Source organism: Corythoichthys intestinalis, chromosome 16 (genome assembly GCF_030265065.1).
Source record: "Corythoichthys intestinalis isolate RoL2023-P3 chromosome 16, ASM3026506v1, whole genome shotgun sequence".
Lineage (NCBI taxonomy): Eukaryota > Metazoa > Chordata > Actinopteri > Syngnathiformes > Syngnathidae > Corythoichthys > Corythoichthys intestinalis.
The window spans coordinates 50772841-50793921 of NC_080410.1; the positions used below are offsets into that span (position 1 = coordinate 50772841).

Genomic DNA, 21081 nt, shown 5'->3' on the forward strand with positions numbered 1-21081 from the left:
CATCATTTTTATATAAATATGCATCTGATGGGGTGCCAACTTCATGGAGATTTATTTCCCCCTGTAATATTGTAATTTTTGTAAAATGTGTATATGCACTTTTCTTAATCAGCCCTAAAACGATGACTACTTTCCTTTGGAAACAGAACTACAAATTAGATTTCAACTTGATTTGAGAGTATGTCACATGCTGACATATCACTGAATTCTGTTTATTTTCAAAGCACCGCTAAAAGAGACATTCTTCCACCGATAATAATAAGCGCCAATACGAATGCCTTATGCGACGGCGTGTAAAAATAACGAGGCCGTCTCCGGTACAGTAGAGCGGTCATGAATCAGAGAAATGCCTCATGCCGAGTTATCACGGGCTCATTCGTCATCACTAATTTAGCATCAATCACGGGCGAGGCGACTAATGGGGCTGTGGAGGTAACCATGGCGACTCGGGTCGCGCTAATGCACCTGATCTGTTATTGTGCGAGTGTGACAATGACGTGCCCTGTGCTAATGAAACAAGTCTTTGGCTGCTCTTGCCTTACGCACGGGTCAGAGCTCATTAACGAGGCTCTAGATGCACGGGCGCGCCTTTGTTAAGAGCTGCAATGTGAGTATCATTTTCATGACCTAATTCCTCTCAGTTCAAATGGATTGGACGCCCATCACCAGCCCTGACAGCCAATATAACAGTTTGTCTCATTATTTATGAAACATATGGCGGAAAACATTTAGGTGACTTGAAGTTCTGCTCTGAAACCCCCAATTTGGCCAAATTTGAAAATTGTCCAATATGCATGTGTGATACATCATTGGAAAGCTTAAAATCTCAATTTTCTGAGGGAAGAAAAATTTTGGACAGGAGGGCATTTAAAAAAAAAAATTTTTTTAAACAGCAAAACCCTATCTGGAGGTGAGAGCTCGCGAGAGCAGAATTACAGACGCCATGACTTTAATGAAATATTATCGCGTACTTACCTTGTTTATATCCAATAACTCCATGTAGCATGTATCACTGAGTGTCAGGACCAGGGGTCGCGTTAACTGAATATTTTCCGTCGTTGACCGTTTTTTTAAAACGGTGACGGAAAAAACTGAAGTCCGTCCGTCATTTTGACAGGTTGCAATTCACACCCCAGACCACAGGGTGGCGAGTGAGCATATTAATTAGCTATTGTCTCTCTTAATGCATGACGTCGTTGGCTATTCTGTCAGAATATTGTAGCGTCACCGGGGTCTGGCGGCGGCACCGTGATTGACACATCAACGCGAGGTTCTTATTGGTGCACCCGGTGTGCCAGCGCGTCATCCAATTGGTGGACTAGATTGCCGCCTGTGTATAGACCCTACTCACCTACGTCACAAAATGGGCGTGTCGCTGTTTCCGGCCGCCGTATTGTACCTATTTTTTAGACCTATTCTCATTGTTTTCAATTAGTCGAGCAAGTTATAGAGCAATTCATGGAAGCCCCGGTGTTATCTGACGCTGTAAACTCATTGGATGCGTTGCATAAAAGGCGTTACGAGGAAAAGCTTCAGTTTATCCATTCGCCAGATCCATATTTGATGCCTAAATCGATGTTTTCCACCCGCTGTCTCCGCCGTATTTGCCTGACATCTGCTAGCTACCCTGAACTGTACAACTATCTTGTCCACACGAAATCAGCCTATTCTCACGAAAGTTTGAAAAACTTTAAGAGCTTGGAGGCTTATAAATACTTCGTTGCTGGTTGGGTGAAACAGGTCCTCGTCCACGAAAATTCGGCAGGAATCTATCTTGTGCTTGGAAAGGTGAGTTACGAAATTTTCAATTCAAAATCTTTTGTTATTGCTAACATCCACTGTCAAGTCTAATGTATTTCATGTCGTTTGTCAATGGAGTTAGGGCTTTTAATGTTTATATGGTTTAGCGATAGCACTCTCACTACATACATACGTGTATGTTGTCGGCGATTAGCTTAGCAATGATCTTAATTGTGGTTGTCAGCCCAAAACCCTCTAAATATATATTAAATGCATCTTACCAGATATAAAATGACTACTACATAATCTGTGGTAATCGTTTGGAGCCCAGTTTTCTCGTCGAATTGCAGCAGCCCATCTCGCTCTCTTCTCTCCGGGTCTCTCGGAATCCAGTAGAACTTCAAGTCTCTCCGTCTTCTCCGTCTATCTTCTCTGTTATTGCAACCGACCGCCACACACGCCTTCACCATTTTGATTATTAATGTTAACGAGCAGAAAAACACGTCGTAAATAGGAGGAATGTACGTAGCCGTAACAGGGAAACATGATGTGTTGACGGACAATTGGGCGGCACCAGTCAGGAGGAAGGAGTTGTGACGTCACGTGGGTAGGGTCTATAAGACTTTTTGAGACAGGGCTCCAAACTGCCCCCAAATGGTGGCATTTTGCGACTAAAAGAGCCAGTGAGAGTATTTTTTTCGTCATATTGCCCACCGCTAATTGGTTACGTTACAGCAGTACTTCTCAAATAGTGGGGCGGGCCCCCTAGGGGGACGCAGAGCAATGCTGGGGATGGCGCATGTGACTTTGGGGAACACACTTTTTTGTCGTAAATAAAGTGTAATTGCACATCCACTCAGTGGGTGGCAGTGCCGCTCGCATTTTCAGCGTGTGCACAGTATTTTTTTAACCAAACAAGAGCACACAGCAAAGAGCACTGGAGATATGAATAGCTAAGACAAGGAAATATGACGAACCTTAGCCTTAGCTTTTGGCTTTGACTTGTACTGCAGTTGGAGACAAGGAAAGACCAGTCCGTTTACTTTGTCTAAAAATGATCGCAGCAGACAGCGGGGTTTATATTTTTCAGCGAGTGCCAAATGTTGCAAACAATCCTCCCGCTTTGTCAGTGTTACATCAGTAAACCAGCGAGCACTGTCGGCATCATATAGAGTGGCATACCAAGTCGCTCTGTGCAAAATAACCCCACACCATAGCAAAGGAGCCGATACTGCCTGCAGCAAAAATACAAACTGTCCCTCTGTCAAATGCCACGTCGTTATTGTTCTATAAATTATTTTTCGGTCTAATTGTTTGACATATTGTCCTCATGAGTTAATGTTGCTAATCAATATGAATTTATTATTTACCGTATTGGCCCGAATATAAGATGGCCCTGATTATAAGACGACCCCCTCTTTTTCAAGACTCAAGTTTGAAAAAAAGACTTTTTGAACACCAAATTAATTTTTATACAGAAAATAATGACAGTACATCTGAAAAAAATGATTATAACAATATATTTGAGAGAAAAAACATGCTATTTTGACTCATTCAAATCTTAATATCTGAACATTTCAATATGTAAACTAAAGTGCAATCATATTCGTAAATGAATGGCTTCTGGGTTTTGAAATGTAAATAAACAAATCTGTTGTGATGAAACAACAAAATTGCAATAACTGCATTAACCATCAAAGTGAAGTCTAACTGTAGTCTTGAAAAAAATCTGAATAAGGAAAAACATTGCAATAAAATAATGCAAACTGGTTAAATTTGAGAGTAGCTGAGATCTGTCATGACAGAACATTGCTTCAATGATATCTGGCGCCATCTAACGACGTGAATGGGTATAACGTCTAGACCGCGAATATAGGACGACCCCCACTTGTTCAGTCTTATTTCAATGCAAAAAAACCACCGTCTTATATTCGGGCCAATACGGTATTAATTTTATTAAATTTCATTTTTCAGTATCAAACGGTCCCAAAATGTGTCCTGAGTGTATTTTTACAGAACTTGTTTTTGTTTTGTTTTGTTTTTTTACACTTTATTTTAAGTTGATCTGTATTACTTCTTTTTTTTTTTATAGAACACAATATTATGCAGAGTTGTACTTATAATAATAAGAATTTTATATACAAATGATACTACAGCATATTTACAGTGGTGGCAGAGAGTTGGGGCGGCGCAGAATATTTACGTCTTCCTGGTGGGGTGTAAGAGAAAATAATTGAGAGGCACTACGTTACAGTATAACAGGGTCCCCCCAGGATTGATAAATCTAAATTCAAGACTTTTAAGACCTTTTTTAATGCCATTTCAACTGAAAATGATACTTTTCTCGCACCCATTATTTAGATAATATTGAATCATATTAAAAAAATAAAGCACTGAACATCAAATTTAACCTCAATTACTATGCGTGTTTGACAAAAGAATGCACATTTATTGAAGATACAATTAAAACAAAAAGTTTCGTGCCACAGACCGGCCCTCTTTATGTCATGACCTACCTTATTAAAATATTGTAATATAATCGTGCTGTCAAGCGATTAATTTTTTTAAATCGCGACGAATCGCATGCTGTCAATAGTAAACTTGCGATTTTTTAAAATGCATAAATTACATATTTCAATTTTTAAATACACCTATTAGCACAGGGGTTCATCAAATTTAAGCCTCATGAGAAACAAGAAAAGAGTTTTCCTTTACAGTTGTAAAGATGAATCAAATATGAATTTTCCCCAAATAACTTGTAAAAAGGGAGGCACAGAGGAAGAGCATGTCTACTGACAGTTCTGAGATCAAGGGCTCAAGCGCAGGTTCTGTGTGAAGTAACCATTTTATTTTTGGGGTACTAGCTATAATTTTATCTTATATTAAACTGACTTTTTAAAGAATGAGGAACCTTTTGCAGGTGTTTTGAATTACACATGTGGCAAGTGTGTACAAAACTGAAGCTTTTCATCATATTCATTTTTTGGGGGGGTTTGTGGTACATGCAAATTGACATACTCAATTTTGTTTGTTTAATCTACCAAAATAAAACAACTTTTACCAGATATTCAAAATTTGGGGGGCGTACTGTATATAGTTTTCAATAGATAAAAAATGTATGTAATATATCATTACTTATGAGTGTTTTCATATTATTCATAACATAAAATTACTGCAATTAAATGTGAAAGATCGAATGATTGATTGAAAGAATAATTGAACTCACCAAAACGGTTGTCTCCCAATGCACTTATACAGTTCAGACACCTGTGTATTTCAGGGTAGTTCACGCTCATCAGTCCACCTCAGAGTGCAATGTTTTGGGTTAAAATGCCCAACTTATGTTTTGCCTGAGAACGTGGATTTCACCCCAATCCTCCGTCTTTGTGCCCAAAAATAGTGCCTGGAGCCTCCATGGTGGAAGTTTTAGTGGTGCTCTCATTAAAATTATTTCATTCTGCATGTTCATTTACAGTTTATCGGTGTACTTTTATCCAAACATGCTCAAAAACAACGATAATGGGTCGCGCCAACAGCCAGACGGGTTCACGTTCGTCATGGTGCCTCAACGTGCCCCATTTCGGCCATTAAAACCCAAAATTAAGTTTTTCCAGAATCAAGTCAACAGGATGATATTGTAGCGGGATGCTTGTTAAGTTTCTTTATTGATCAAGTGCTGTGTCCAGCCATGTAACTCTCGCGAACTCTCTCTTGAGCCGGAACGCGCGCAGCTCTTTATAATGTCTGTCACGTGACTGTGACGCAGCCGGTAACGCGCTCGGCCAAACAGACAAGTACAGTGGGTGAATTGTGTCCAACTAAGGGTCACCACAATATCATGATACTCTTTCCCACAGGCAGAGCTGGAGGCATTAGAGAATGGGTGCCTGTTGCGGGGTATCGAATTTCAAACTACGGAACGCTAGAAGGGCCACAATTTATCGCGCAAAGTGGGGTTGCGTGATGCCGTTAGTAAATAGTTTAACTGAAAGCTTCGTTAAAAATGTGTATTACGACCGGCCCAAACGTCAGGCCGGCCCACTGGGAACTGTCCCGGTTCTCCCGATTAGCCACTCGGGGCCTGGTACTGTGCGATTGCCTGCTGTTGTGTTGATGATGCTAATGATGCTAACAGCATGCACGCACGAGGTGCAGTGCATCGTAAAAATTCTACGCGTCATCTTCGTTATTGATTTAAAAAAAAAAAAAAAAACGTCACGGATATAATTTGGGTTGCACTGAGATGTTCTTGAAAATTAAAACCACGGTGAAAAAATTCCAGACTTACGACAGCTAATTTAATACATTTAATACCTTTAATAATGGAAAACTAAATTCAATGCCTTTTTAATACTTTTAATAACCCGCGGGCACCCTGTATGAGCACTTTGGGATTTTTTTTTTATTTTTTATTCAAACTCTGGGAATTTTGACGCTTTCCATGAAACAATAAAGTGAAAAAAAAGAAAAACACTTTTATTTTGAAGTGGTCTACAAGAAGCGTGTCAACGTCATGTTTAGATGTACAGTACTAAATGCGAAAAGAAAAACTGAGCTTTGTCTTCAGATACACATTGAGCATTTTCACTAGTTGTTCCATTACTGAACAGAAACCAACCGAATTGAGTCGCTGAGGATTTTTTTATGATATGCAATCTATTACAAGGAGGAAAGGACAGAAATCTTCACACCCACGGCCTCCCTGAGATATCAGAACCATCCTAAACAAGTCGAGGCAATTGCTCCAAAACTTTCAGTTTGGTCCCAGTTCTTAAATTATTGCAGATTCTTTTTCACTCCCTGATACCTGACCAGGAGCTGTCGCGAGGTCACTCCTGCGTCTCCTGCACTTGGCAGCGGTTGTGCAGGCTCTGGAAGTGCGCCTCCCTCAGGATGCGGTTGATGTGCAGATAGGACGCGGGCGGGTCGCCTGGGACTACGGAGCCGAGGGGGCTGCAGGGGCCCGCGACGCAGCGGCTGCCCGACGCGTGCTCCGGGCTGCTGAGGCTGCTGGAGCTGTTGGACGACTGTAAGAAAGGGAGTACTTTGTCAATAGGGTATAAATTCAACAACATGGGTACCTACAGTGAGGAGCAGAAGTATATGTACCCCTTGTGATTTTACAAGTTCAAACACGTAGAAATCAAGGAGTCTGAAATTTTCATCATAAGTGTATGTCCACTGTGAGAGAAATCATCTAAACAGGGGTGAAACGTTTCCTGTAGTTTTTCACACTACAGGAGGGATCTTGGCCCACCCATCAGTCAGGTTTCTGGAATGTTGCTGTGAAACACGGAGTTTGAGCTTCCTCCAAAGGTTTTCTATTGGGTTTAGGTCTGGAGAGCTGCTAGGCCATGCTAGAACCTTGTTATGTTTATTACGGAGCCGCTCCTAGGTTTTCCTGGCTGTATGCTTCGGGTCATTGTGATGTTGGAAGACATAGGCATGACCCAGCTTCAATGCTCAAAATGAAGGAGGGAGGTTGTTCCCAAAAGTCTCACAATACAGGGCCCCAGTCATCCCCTCTTTAACCCTTTAACACCGAATGTGTCGTCAGTGACGTGTTTACGCATATCGTCTTTGAAGCTTCGTCACGCTGTAATTACGTCAACCACGTGTCGCTGGTTGGTCTCGTTTGAAAGTGTGGCAGTTGATGTCCACACCAGTTTTTATTTGAAGTCAATCGGCCAAGAAAAACAGGAGATAATGTCATTTGAGTTTTATAGTTTTATTGCACTCATAAATATGCATTAAAACGCTGCATGGACCATGTATCCATCTCCATATTTCCATCATTTCTTGTCCTTTTTCAAAACCGAAAGCAGCATACTACATATCCCAAGAGCCGTTGGGATGTCAAGAAGGACGAACCGAATAAGATCATTTTTAATAAATTTCCGAGCGATGCGCCAACTATTGAAAGGGAGGCATGCGAAGCAAGCAACGGCAGGTTGGTTTGCGCGAGCGACTTTGAAACGTGCAGAATGAATCTAAAACTACATTTAGCGCAAGCTAATGCATTATTTCATTAACTCAAGGAAGAAGATGAGTTGTATTTGTCATTTTTTTCTTGGGATGAGTCGGCATCTCGGCGAGTAGAAGTGACAGCAGCGCGCAGACGGTGAAAGAGTAGGCTGTGTGACGTTGTGTGTGACGCAGCTCCGTGACCTGTTCAAGAAGCTTTATTGAGTGCGCAAAAAAAAAAAAAAAATGTCGCATGCCTGAAAAATTTGAATTGAACTGAACTACTTGTCAATATTTTTTTAAATACTTTTTTTCCAATGTTATATATATTTTTTCTTCACTATAATCTTTTCAATTTTTATGTAGATGTGTGTTCGAGAAGCTTGATTGCATGTACGTATGTACTTTTGATAAGGTGATGGGTGCAACACCTAACTTCACAAAGAGATATACTCCAAGATGATATATATAATTTTTTTCCTCACTATTTTGCACAGTATATAACCTGTTTTGACCATAGTATGTGTAAAGGCCAAAAACGCCTACGACCATACCTGCTGTTTGTGTTGAATTGTCAAACATAAAACTATTCAATCTTATTTTTTTCTATTGAATGTTTATCCTAACAAGTTGAATAAATATTATCAAGCTTCAAAACAGTTGGTCGAGCATGTTTGGTTGTCAATGGGACATCTAAATTACAAATTTTGAAAAAAGATTTTGGGATTTTTTTTTCTTTTTGGGTCCAAAATGTTGATTATAATTGGTCAGTGAAGAAAACAAGAGTTTAGACATCAAGTTCAAGGTGTCCTGAAAAAAGGGACCCAACTTGGCCATTGTAAACAATTTTTCCTTTGAAATATAAAGGCAACATCAAATGCATGCAAATTTGGCCAAAATAGGCTTAGGTGTTAAAGGGTTAATACAGTGCACTCGTCCTATCCCATGCGCAGAAAACACCCCCAAAGCATGATGCTATCACCCTCATACTTCACAGTCGGAATGGTGTTCTTGAGATAGTACTCAACATTCTTCTTCCTCCAAACACTGTTAGTCGAATTATGGTCAAAAAGTTCTATTTTACACTCATCCGACCACAAAACTTGTTCCTATGAATCATCTCCATCATCCAAATGGTCATAAGCAAACTTAAGACAGGTGCTGGTTTAAACAGGGGAATGTTCCATGCCATGCATGATTTCAAACCATGAAGTCTAGTGTATTCCCTTTTTTATTTATTTATTTTAAACTGCCCTGTTCAGCTGTTTGACATGAAGAATGGAAGTCTAAATGTCCGGTTGGTCTGAACAGTTTTAATGTTTTCACATTGAGACTATGACAAACTCCTATTGTGATCATTCAACAAACCTCATATATTAGGACAAAACAGCGAACAAGAAGGGGTTGTGGGGGAACAGAAGAAAAGAAACAAGAAAAGAAAGAAAAACACAAACAACAAGAAATACATTGAACGCCTACACTAACTATTAATATGTTGGTGCTATCGTCAGCTAGATACATTTTCGGTTGACACCATGTGGGGGGCCTGTTGACTAGGGAAAGAAGGGGAGGGGGGTGGGGATGTCTATAAGCTAAGTGACTGAGAGGGGTAGAGTGTACATAAATCAGCTCTGTGATCTAGAACCCCGTAATCGTGTGAATCCCTTGTGAGTTCAAGCCCGTTGGCAACCGACCGTACGCCGCCCCACCGCAAATCCCGGCACCCGAGCGCGCCCATTCACATCCAGCCGCATGTGAGCCACACCAAACACACGACAGCCACGCAGACGAGCGGAGGTGCCAACCCAGGGCCACGGTCCCCACCCGCCAGCCCGCGGAGGGAGGGTGGTTGGGGGAGCGGGGGGTGGGGGGGGGCAACGCAGCCCATCCCTCCTCCCGCAGCCCAGCAAAGGAGCCATTGTCACCCCCCGGGATCCAGGGTGGTCCCCCGGGCCACTTGCGCTCCCATCAACCGGCCGCTCAGGGATGGTAAGAGGGGACGCACCAACCAACCCCATGCCCATCCCCGTCCGCCCACCCGGCCCACGAGCCACAGCCGCCCAACCAGCACAGCACGCCACGGGACCCCCAGCGGCCCACTAAGCCTAGGGTAGGGCGGGGCCCCCCGCTGGAGCAGGCGGCATCCAGCCGATACACCAGCGTCCAGCCAGTGACCCGCAGCGGAGCGCAGGGTAGATATCCAGACAGAGAAGAAAGGGGAAGGCGGCGGCAGAAGAATGCTGAGGAGCCACCGCGGGGCGACGCGAGATCGGAGCTCCGACCTCCTCCCACTCCGGCGGCTGGCAGCCCAGACAGAGGGGGGGCCACGCCCCGGGAGCCACGCCATTGAGAAAAAGTGTGGGACCCACCTACCACCCTATTACTGTGGCGTCTGGTGTATTACCAACAACAGGAACCTTGGAAATGGTGATCACAGCTCTTTTCAGTTTGGGCTGTTTCCCACGAGGTGATATCTTACATGGGGCTCCAGTCCGATTGAGACTGACCGTCATGTTTAGCTTCTTCCATTTTCCAATGATTGCTCCAACAGTGGACATTTTTTCACCAAGCCGCTTGGCAATTGCTCCGTAGCCCTTTCCTAGCCTTGTGGAGGTGAACATTTTCTCCGGTGCCTTTGGACATCTCGTTGGTCTTGACCATGTTCAAAGTTTTACTTAGTCTTAGTACTTAGTAAGTCTTAGTCTTACTGATTGTATGGGGTGGACTTCATGCTGCTATCACCTCAAACAAGTGCAGGCATGCAAACTGGTTAGGGGTGAAAAAGGTGACAAAGTAACATGGACACACGGCATGTGCGGAAAAGTGCATTTCATAGTGCAACCAGAGACATCTCGAATTAAACACAGACTACAGTACATAATAATTTAACATATACAAGTCTAAATCTCTCATCCTGAAATCAAAACATATAAGACGCCTTAAGTGGCAAATTATACAAAATTCTAAATGATAAAATCTACAGTATTAAGCAGAGAACAGCTGTACTCCCGTCTCTCACTATTGTCAGTCATTTGTTGTCACGCGAAGAGAGTGGCGGTAATAGGTGTAGGTCAGAGGTGTCGAACTGATTCCACAAAGGACCGCAGTGGGTCCTGGTCTTTGTTCCAACAGATCCAGCACAGACAGTTCAACGAATGAGGTTTCTGCTTAAACAAGCAGCACCTGACTGCAATCAGCTGATTACACTGTTAAGACACCAGACTGGTGAAAAGGTATTCATCTCGTTTGGTTGGAGTGAAATCCAGCACCCACTGCTGCCCTTTGAGGACGGGTTTGACACCCGTGGTGTAGGTCATCGGACTAGAGCAGGGGTCCCCAACCTTTTTTTGCACCACGGACCGGTGTTATTTGGGTCTTTTTTTCACGGACCGGTGTTCTGACAAATTTTGCAAGCCATCAAAAATTGCAACGATGTGGTTCTGCGCATGCGCGTAACGTTAAACATAGCCGCAAAATGCACAAATGCAGCGATTCCAAAGTAAACACCACACAAACTTTCTTAAAAGAAAGGAATATTAACTTAAATTTGATCGTGGAAGGACTTGTAGAAAAGTTCTCCACAGTTACATTCTGCCATGTTAGCTGCACACAAAAACTGCACGCCGCTCTCACCATTATCGACTTCGCCTTGTCGTTAAGCATTAATTAAGAAGCCTGCTTCACAAAGATACGATGTTGGAAATTGCAGCAAGGTTTTCAATGCTCTCGTAGCTATGTCAGGATATTCCGGAATGACTTTAATCCAGAACCTCGGTAGAGTTGTTGTCTCAAATGTACGTTTAATAAGGTCGCCGTCATTTGCGATATCTACAAGTTGATCCTACTGTTGCACAGACATGCTCGAATCACTCGGTTTATTCACAAACGGGTCACGAATCCACTCCTTCGCCGCTCATGGGTCTTCGAGGTTGTAGGCTCGTCAGGTGCTCTTTTCGCTGTAAAAATATTTCCAAAGACGTCTGTTTTCCAGTCCTCTTCGCCCGTGTAGGAGCTAATTATTCCCGGGAGCAAATGTGCTGCACCCGCGGCCTAGTAATACGCTATTATCAAGGACAAGCGCACATAGATATATTATATACACAAATAAGATGTACTGCTAGCAGTCCAATCAATGGATTTCTATGACGACATTCTAATCCATCCCGTAGTATTATATCTAGAGTAGACAGGGATATTGGTGTGTTTCTCAGGGTTAGAATTCTAGCTGATAGACAGGTGTTCAAATACTTATTTGCAGCTGTATCACACAAATTGTTTTAAAAAAATCATGAATCGTGATTTCTGGATTTTTTAGATTATCTCTCTCACAGTGGACGTGCACCTACGATGAAAATTTCAGACTCCTCTATGATTTTTAAGTGGGAGAACTTGCAAAATAGCAGGGTGTTCAAATACCTTTTTTTCTTCACTATATATGTAGCTACAGTGCCTTGCAAAAGTATTCGGCCCCCTTGAATCTTGCAACCTTTCGCCACATTTCAGGCTTCAAACATAAAGATATAAAATTTTAATTTTTTGTCAAGAATCAACAACAAGTGGGACACAATCGTGAAGTGGAACAAAATTTATTGGATAATTTAAACTTTTTTAACAAATAAAAAACTGAAAAGTGGGGCGTGCAATATTATTCGGCCCCTTTGCGTTAATACTTTGTAGCGCCACCTTTTGCTCCAATTACAGCTGCAAGTCGCTTGGGGTATGTTTCTATCAGTTTTGCACATCGAGAGACTGACATTCTTGCCCATTCTTCCTTGCAAAACAGCTCGAGCTCAGTCAGGTTGGATGGAGAGTGTTTGTGAACAGCAGTCTTCAGCTCTTTCCACAGATTCTCGATTGGATTCAGGTCTGGACTTTGACTTGGCCATTCTAACACCTGGATACGTTTATTTTTGAACCATTCCATTGTAGATTTGGCTTGTTGGAAGATAAATCTCCGTCCCAGTCTCAGGTCTTGTGCAGATACCAACAGGTTTTCTTCCAGAATGTTCCTGTATTTGGCTGCATCCATCTTCCCGTCAATTTTAACCATCTTCCCTGTCCCTGCTGAAGAAAAGCAGGCCCAAACCATGATGCCGCCACCACCATGTTTGACAGTGGGGATGGTGTGTTCAGGGTGATGAGCTGTGTTGCTTTTACGCCAAACATATCGTTTTGCATTGTGGCCAAAAAGTTCAATTTTGGTTTCATCTGACCAGAGCACCTTCTTCCACATGTTTGGTGTGTCTCCCAGGTGGCTTGTGGCAAACTTTAAACGAGACTTTTTATGGATATCTTTTAAGAAATGGCTTTCTTCTTGCCACTCTTCCATAAAGGCCAGATTTGTGCAGAGTACGACTGATTGTTGTCCTATGGACAGACTCTCCCACCTCAGCTGTAGATCTCTGCAGTTCATCCAGAGTGATCATGGGCCTCTTGGCTGCATCTCTGATCAGTTTTCTCCTTGTTTGAGAAGAAAGTTTGGAAGGACGGCTGGGTCTTGGTAGATTTGCAGTGGTCTCATGCTCCTTCAATTTCAATATGATGGCTTGCACAGTGCTCCTTGAGATGTTTAAAGCTTGGGAAATCCAAATCCGGCTTTAAACTTCTCCACAACAGTATCTCGGACCTGCCTGGTGTGTTCCTTGGTTTTCATAATGCTCTCTGCACTTAAAACAGAACCCTGAGACTATCACAGAGCAGGTGCATTTATACGGAGACTTGATTACACACAGGTGGATTCTATTTATCATCATCGGTCATTTAGGCCAACATTGGATCATTCAGAGATCCTCACTGAACTTCTGGAGTGAGTTTGTTGCACTGAAAGTAAAGGGGCCGAATAATATTGCACGCCCCACTTTTCAGTTTTTTATTTGTTAAAAAAGTTTAAATTATCCAATAAATGTTGTTCCATTTCACGACTGTGTCCCACTTGTTGTTGATTCTTGACAAAAAAATTAAATTTCATATCTTTATGTTTGAAGCCTGAAATGTGGCGAAAGGTTGCAAGATTCAAGGGGGCTGAATACTTCTGCAAGGCACTGTATATACAGGGAGAACAAGTATTTGATACACTGCCAATGGGTTTTCCCATTGTCAGTGTATCAAATACTTGTTCTCCCCACTGTACATACTAATGTATGAATCGCTGCTTTATTGATCCAAAAGGCATGAACATTTGAAAATTGTTTAATATGTTAAAAATGTAAAAAGTCTACACACCACTGCTCAAATGTCAGGTTCGATAAGACAAACACAACAACAACATCAACAAAATTGTGCTGCCTTCATGAGGTATCGTAGCTATAGAGGTAAATAGAGGTCAAAATAACGGCCGGCCGAGATATGGACTTTAATCGCCCCCAACATTGGCCACTGGCCGATTACCGATCAAAAAAATAAGCTGATAAAAATAGGATTTTGATCAGGCATCTGCATGGGCAACTGTGGCCGCTGTTGACTGAGGGTACCTCAGAGTCCCAGGCATCCCGTCCTGGCTCAGGCGAGAGCGGATGTGCTCGGTTCTGCCGCTTGGCTTGAGGAACCAGGTGGCCACTCTCATCACTGCTACTGTGCTGCCTTTTCCTGCATCACAACACATACAAATCTGTACTTCTTTCCCAGCTATACTCATTTGATTTAAAAAAAAAAAAAAAAAAAATGTATGGCGATATGTGCCTGCTGTTTTTGCTGGTTTGATCTAATTTTGCACATTGTGTCATTTATTTTCATGGTGGAATATTAAAATATTACACTGAATTTTAAAATTCGTCCATTTTCTGTTCAGGACATTCATGATTTATGAATGTCAACACAAAAAAAATATTTTTTCAAAAAAATGTTCAGTTTCCTATAAATCGGGTGGGGCTCACTCACCTGCTTTCAGTCAACATGTGATGAGCATAAATGCATCAAGGTCGAGGAATTTCTTCGAGAATTTCTCTCCACTTCCAATAAACTTGCGAGCAGATGGCTTGCACTTGACAGCTATTAGCAAGCTTACCTAACTGGGGGTAAATTGGGTTTTAAGTGATAAAATTAGCCATTACTATTAGATGGAGAAAAAAATACAGAGAATATATTCAGAGTTGTCATATACTTTACATCACGTAATGGCTAAACGGTGTCTCATAAGCTATAGAAGCCCTTTCTTTCTTGTTCGTCACCAACAAGCTAAGCACGTTAGCCTTTACACTGGTACGCGAAAGGTGCCAGGCTAAAGTGATAAATATTCTAAAACGACTTTAAAACACCTTTTTCTGAAATCTTTATCATGTCCAAACATTACACGAAATAAAATGTTTTTGTATTTAAATCCGAAAGCGAAAACACGCCATTAGCAACCACAGGCAGCCGCTGTGTGTGTTTACATGACACTGCGCAAGCGCGGACGCAGCTGTGACATTTGCCAGCGCGTTTACGTGCTCTTAGGAAAGAAATTGTACTCACTTTGGTGTCCCGTATTTTGGACAAGTCAAATAAGAATACTTTGAAACGTGGTCAATAGAACTGTTAATTACATTGCTATTGGGAATTGTGTTGTTTAAAAGTGCTATCATGCAAGAGGAGTGTCATGCCATGAGAGATTTTGGCACCTAGCGGATGTACTTGAACGCAACCTCAGAAGTGCGTGGAACGAATGGAGAGCTATCAACAGCCGCAGTAATGCTGCAATTCCTAATCATTTAGATTGTATTAATCCCATCAGTTTAAAAGAAAATATCGTTATAAAGACGTTTTCAATAAAACCGGATTGAAAAATAAACAAATAAAACAGTAATAACCAGGGAAAATCTCAAAACAAGTGTCACAGTACGCGTGTTGACGTCATCCTAAACCCGGAAGCGACCAACCAATGCCTTGAGAAAACAGCGAAACGGAACCCCGCCCCCTTCTTCCCTGGTTGACAAGCGAAAGAACGGAGGGGAGATTACCAGGATCCTCAGCGGCGTCGGCGCCACTCTTCTTATCATCATTTATTTAAAGCTAGACCATCGACAATGGGCAGCACCGACTCCAAACTCAACTTCAGGAAAGCAGTGATTCAGCTGACGACCAAAACGCAGGTTTGTTGCAAATGGAAGCGACGAGCGCACAATTTAGACGACGCGTGTTCCTTGTTGTATACAAAAAAACAAAAAAAAAACGTGTAAGAAAATCATTTGGCGTTTCTTCGAAATCAAAACACGCCAACTTTGCTCTATTTGGCCATGCAAAAATGACGGCCCGGTTAAATCAAAGCTAGTGTTGGCATGGATGCGGCAGGTGCAATGTGTTTACATCGTCGTCATCACTCACCGGGCAGGTTACACAATAGAAACCCAATGATGCTTTCAATGTGCGTGTGTTGATTTTCCATGACTGCAGCCAGTGGAAGCCACAGACGACGCCTTCTGGGACCAATTCTGGGCAGACAGCAGCACCACCGTCCAGGATGTCTTTGCACTGGTTCCCGCTGCGGAGATCAGGGCCTTACGAGAAGAATCCCCCTCCAATTTAGCCACTTTGTGCTATAAGGTAAACATTTGACTTTTGTCACGGACCGATGCTCCCGAACAAGAGATGTGGAAAATAAGTGAGTCACCTCCCTCCTCCTGCTTTCTTTTCCACTTCCTGGCTCCTGCCTGAGGCCGACCCTGAAAAAACACACTTGATGCTACATAAAATACACCGACAATACTTCCTATTTGCGCACAAGGAAGCCACGGGCGTTCATTTACATACTTAACGAACAAGTATTGGGTTTTGTGGAAATTTACTTCATATTTACTTTGAATTTTTCTCCTTACTAGTTAAGTTTTCAATTCAAATAAAGCCAAGTTGTAAATCGGCTGTGTCCAAACTACGACCCGCAAGGCACTGCGGCCCGATACCCAGTTTTTGTTGGCCGGCAGCAAATGATGAAAACAACATGGAATATTGCCTGCACAACAGGGCCGTGCAGGAACTGACGGAGGGGCAGGTGCTCATAGATCAAAAGATGCACATGAACAAAAATTTAATACACCTTACAACAACATAACTTCCAGTTTAACCAGCTTTACAGTATAACTGGCTGTGACTGTGACAGACTTTAATTGGGAGGGGGGGGGCAGTAAATAGAAATCAACACTGTCATCAACACTTTCTGGCTGTGACTCAGTCTTTGCCTCTTTTCTTCCATCAAACTCCATATCAAAACTTCCTTTCTTAACTTATTGTTCATCTGAGAACAAACCAAATTACATGTTCAATATAGGCATGTGTCGGTTACCGGTTTCACGGTTTACCGTGTTATGAAAACGTTACGGTTTCAAAACCACTAACATATTCCGTCATACCGTAGTACGGTATTCGCTACTTTTCATGTCGCAAAAACGCAGCCAGAAGTGGCTTGACGCTTGGTCACTTCATTTTCAGTAACCCAAAATCAGCAGGAAGTGACCCGTAAATGCTGCAAAATGAACAGAAAGTGACCTAAAATCAACAAGAAATTAAAATGAACCCGCTGCCTGGCGTCGGCAATCATAGACCTAGCAACAAAGCGATATACAAACTGTCAAATAGCAGCAAGTCCATATTTTGGCAAGCCGCCAATGATAGGTTTAAAGGCACTGCTGATGACTGTGAAATACAGTGGTACATCGACATACGATCGCTTCGACACACGATCTTTTCGACATCCGACGTAAAATTTGACGCGCCATTTGTTTCTACATCCGACGACATGCTCGAAATACGACGACACGACAGCAACGCAAACGAACTCGTGGCGGATTTTCTTGTGTGAGAAATCAACACAGGTTTCCAATAAGTTGGTACAGTTGGTGAAACAAGGAAAAAAGTGATGCTTACCTTTGAAATGAAGATGCAAATTATAGAAAAATATGAGCGTAGGGTGCGCATCCGTGAGCTGGCTCAACAATACAGCTCCACGGTCCTCTTCCGACCACCGTTCGCCAGTCTTTATAAGTTAAGGTGACAATTATTATTGTGGTAACATCGCCAAAGAAATCGCCAGCTTCGTCACGTTTTGATAATTTATTTAAGAACTTATTCAACACAAAACGCCCATTGCCCTCTGCAGTTGACTGTGCTCTCAAGAAAACGAAAGTATTATCTCTACCGCACTGACCTATCTCACTGTGACGTCAGCCCCGCGGTGCGTTCAGGTACAGCAAAAAGTGTCCGCCACATTAGAATCCAATTTGTTACATTATTAACGGAATCATTTTTATTTTATTATTATTAATATTATTATTATCATTATTATATTATTCTGATTTTTATTAATAACTTATTTATTTTGCTATGTTTAATTGCCATTTATAATAATTGTACCAGCAGTATTTATTATGGATTTAGTGTAGGTTTTTGGGTGTGGAACGAATTAATGGGATTTTAATGTATTCCTATGGGAAAATCTTGCTCGACATACGACCATTTCGACTTACAAACAAGGTCTTGGAACGAATTAACTTCGTATGTAGAGGTACCACTGTACTTTAATTGGGAGAGGGGAACAGTGAATAGAAATCAACACTGTCATCAACACTTTCTGGCTGTGACTCAGACAGTCTTTGCCTCTTTTCTTTCTTCAACCTCCATATCAAAACTTCCTCACTCAACTTGTTGTTCATCTGAGAACAAACCAAATTACCTGTTTATTATAGGCATGTGCCAGCTACCGTTTTCATGGTTTACCGTGGTATGAAAACGTTACGGTTTCAAAACCACTAACATTTTCCGTCATATCGTCGTACGGTATTCGCTATTTTTCATGTCCCAAAATTGCAGCCAGAAGTGGCTTGGTCACTTCATTTCAGTAACCCAAAATCAGCAGGGAGTGACCCGTAAATGCTGCAAAATGATCAGAAAGAGACCTAAAATCAACAAGAAATTAAAATTAACCCGCTGCCTGGCGTCGGCAATGATGCAACTAGCAACAAAGCGATATACTAACTGTCAAATGGCAGCAAGTCCACATTATGGCAAGCCGCCTATGATCGGTTTAAAGACACTGCTGATGAGCTGGAATTGGATGCAGGTATAATGTCGGGAACTCATCCCACAGCTCTGTAACAGAACAGCAGCAGAATGTGACAAAATCATGCCAGTCCTCATACTAGCTTCGCTTGCTAGTAAGCCTGTCGCGATATGCAATAAGTCAAATCATCGCACGGTAAATAAAAATGAGGGCGGTGTTTTTCCTTGCTGCGATTTATCGCCGCGTGCGTGTGCTGCGCGCACGCATGCGTGTTGATTACATATGAGACTCCAGTAGCTTTCACAGATGTTTATGGGCCATCAACCCGCCTTGGAATTAAAGTTCAGCCATACAAAATAAGGAAACACTTCCATATTAAACATTGTAAAACGTTACCATTGCTATATTGAGGCTAATGGAAAAAAGACAATGTACAGTCCCTGACAAAAGTCTTGTCGCCTATCCATTTTGTTGAAACAACTGCTAATAACCTTTTAATTATTCAATTGGTTTCAGATAGGGCTCCTATGAAAGCTAAGACCCTCCCAAATGATGTTGAATGTACAAAAATATATTTGTTTCACTGAAAAAAGATTGATCATTTAATGAAGACATAAAGGTCAAATTTTGGCAAGACAAAAGTTTTGTCGCCTCGAGAAAGTAGTGTGAAAATTGAACATTGGCGAATTAGGCAGTGGTGCTGTGAGATCCAGATTTAATATTTCGTATGACTTCCATGGACTTAGGCAAGGATTCATACAATTTATTGATGAAGTCATCTGGAACATCAAAGAAAGGAGTCTTGCATGCCTCCCAGAGTTCATCAACATTCTTGGGTTTCGTCTTCCATGCTTCCTCTTTCATCCTGTTCATGTCTGGTGACTGGGCTGGCCAGTCCTGGAGGATCTTGATCTTCTTTGCCTTGAGGAACTTTGAGGTAGAGATTGAAGTATGCGATGGAGCACCATCCTGCTGCAGAATTTGTCTCTTTTTATGGTTAGGAATGTAAGAGGCAGCTAAGATTTGGTGATGTTTCAGACTATTTATGTTGCCTTCCACCCTGCAGATCTCTCGCACACCCCCATACTGGATGTAACCCCAGACCATGATTTTGCCACCACCAAACTTCACTGTTTTGTGGCAAAAGGTGGATTTTTCAGATGAATCTTCCATTGAATTACACTACAGTCGCCACATAAATTGCAGGAAACCTACTGGAGCTCGCATGGATCCGAGATTCACTCAGAAAACAGTGAAGTTTGGTGGGTAGGATGAAAGAGGAAGCATGGAAGACGAAACCCAAGAATGTTGATGAACTCTGGGAGGCATGCAAGACTGCTTTCTTTGATGTTCCTGATGACTTCATCAATAAATTGTATGAATCCTTGCGGAAGCCCATGGAAGTCATACAAAATATTAAATTTGAGTCTCACAGCACAACTACTTAATTGGCTTATGTTATGTAACATTTTTGTATTTGAAGTAGGGCTGTCAAACAATTAAAATTTTTATTCAAGTTAATTACAGCTTAAAAATTAATTCATCTTAATTAATCGCAATTCAAACCATTTATATAATATGCCATAGTTTTCTCTAAATTATTGTTGGAATGGAAAGATAAGACACAAGACGGATATATACATTCAATATACGGTACATAAGTACTGTATTTGTTTATTATGACAATAAATCAACAAGATGGCATTAACATTATTAACATTCTCTTAAAGCGATCCATGGATAGAAAGACTTGTAGTTCTTAAAAGATAAATGTTAGTACAAGTTATAGAAATTTTATATTAAAACCCCTCTTAATGTTTTAGTTTCATCAAAATTTGTAAAATTTTCAATCACAAGAATGAACTAGAAGCTCGCCATTGTTTGTATCAATAATTACACAATGCTCATTGTGCTGAAACCCATAAAATCAGTTGGACCCAAGCGCCAGCAGAGGGCGCCAAAAAACAAGTAACAAGTAAACAATAAACTGTACTGTCATTTTAATCTGTTTGAGCGGGGCATGTGCGTTAATTGCGTCAAATACTTTAATGAGATTAATTTAAAAAATTAATTACCGCCCGTTAACGCGATCATTTTGACAGCCCTAATTTGAAGTACATTTTTTTCACACTACTTTCTGTAGGCGACAAAACTTTTGTCTTGCCAAAATTTGACCTTTACGTCTTCATGAAATGATCTTTTTTCAGTGAAACAAATATATTTTTGTACATTCAACATCATTTGGGTGGGTCTTAGCTTTCATATGAGCCATTCTGAAACCACTTGAATCATTAAAAGTCAGGTTATCAGCAGTTGTTTCTACAAAATGGATAAGCGACAAGACTTTTGTCATGGACTGTACATTTTCTTTTTTCCATTAGCCTCAATGTAGCAATGCTAACGTTTTACAA

At 41.5% G+C, this 21081-nt stretch overlaps 2 protein-coding genes across 2 annotated transcripts in view; one reads left to right on the top strand and one right to left on the bottom strand.

Moving 5' to 3' along the window:
* Nucleotides 1-6195: 6195 nt before the first annotated feature.
* LOC130931936 (protein FAM104A) lies at nt 6196-15930 on the bottom strand. The gene is made up of 4 exons (XM_057861171.1): nt 15154-15930; nt 14581-14711; nt 14175-14289; nt 6196-6767 (listed from the first exon to the last, which is right to left on the bottom strand). The coding sequence occupies exons 2-4, from the start codon at nt 14595-14597 to the stop codon at nt 6570-6572; spliced, it is 330 nt and encodes a 109-aa protein (XP_057717154.1). The 5' UTR covers nt 14598-14711; nt 15154-15930; the 3' UTR covers nt 6196-6569.
* The window catches only part of LOC130931934 (protein HID1-like), a 51092-nt gene continuing 45587 nt past the window's right edge, over nt 15577-21081 (top strand). Inside the window, exons 1-2 of the mRNA XM_057861169.1 lie at nt 15577-15770; nt 16072-16221. Coding sequence (XP_057717152.1) covers nt 15705-15770; nt 16072-16221 — 216 coding nt within the window. The 5' untranslated portion in view covers nt 15577-15704. The remainder of the gene's footprint in view (nt 15771-16071; nt 16222-21081) is intronic.

Coding starts and splice junctions, on each gene's coding strand:
- LOC130931936 (XM_057861171.1), bottom strand. Junction 6,768..14,174: donor GGGATGCCTGGGACTCTGAG/GTACCCTCAGTC, acceptor CCTTTCTTACAG/TCGTCCAACAGCTCCAGCAG.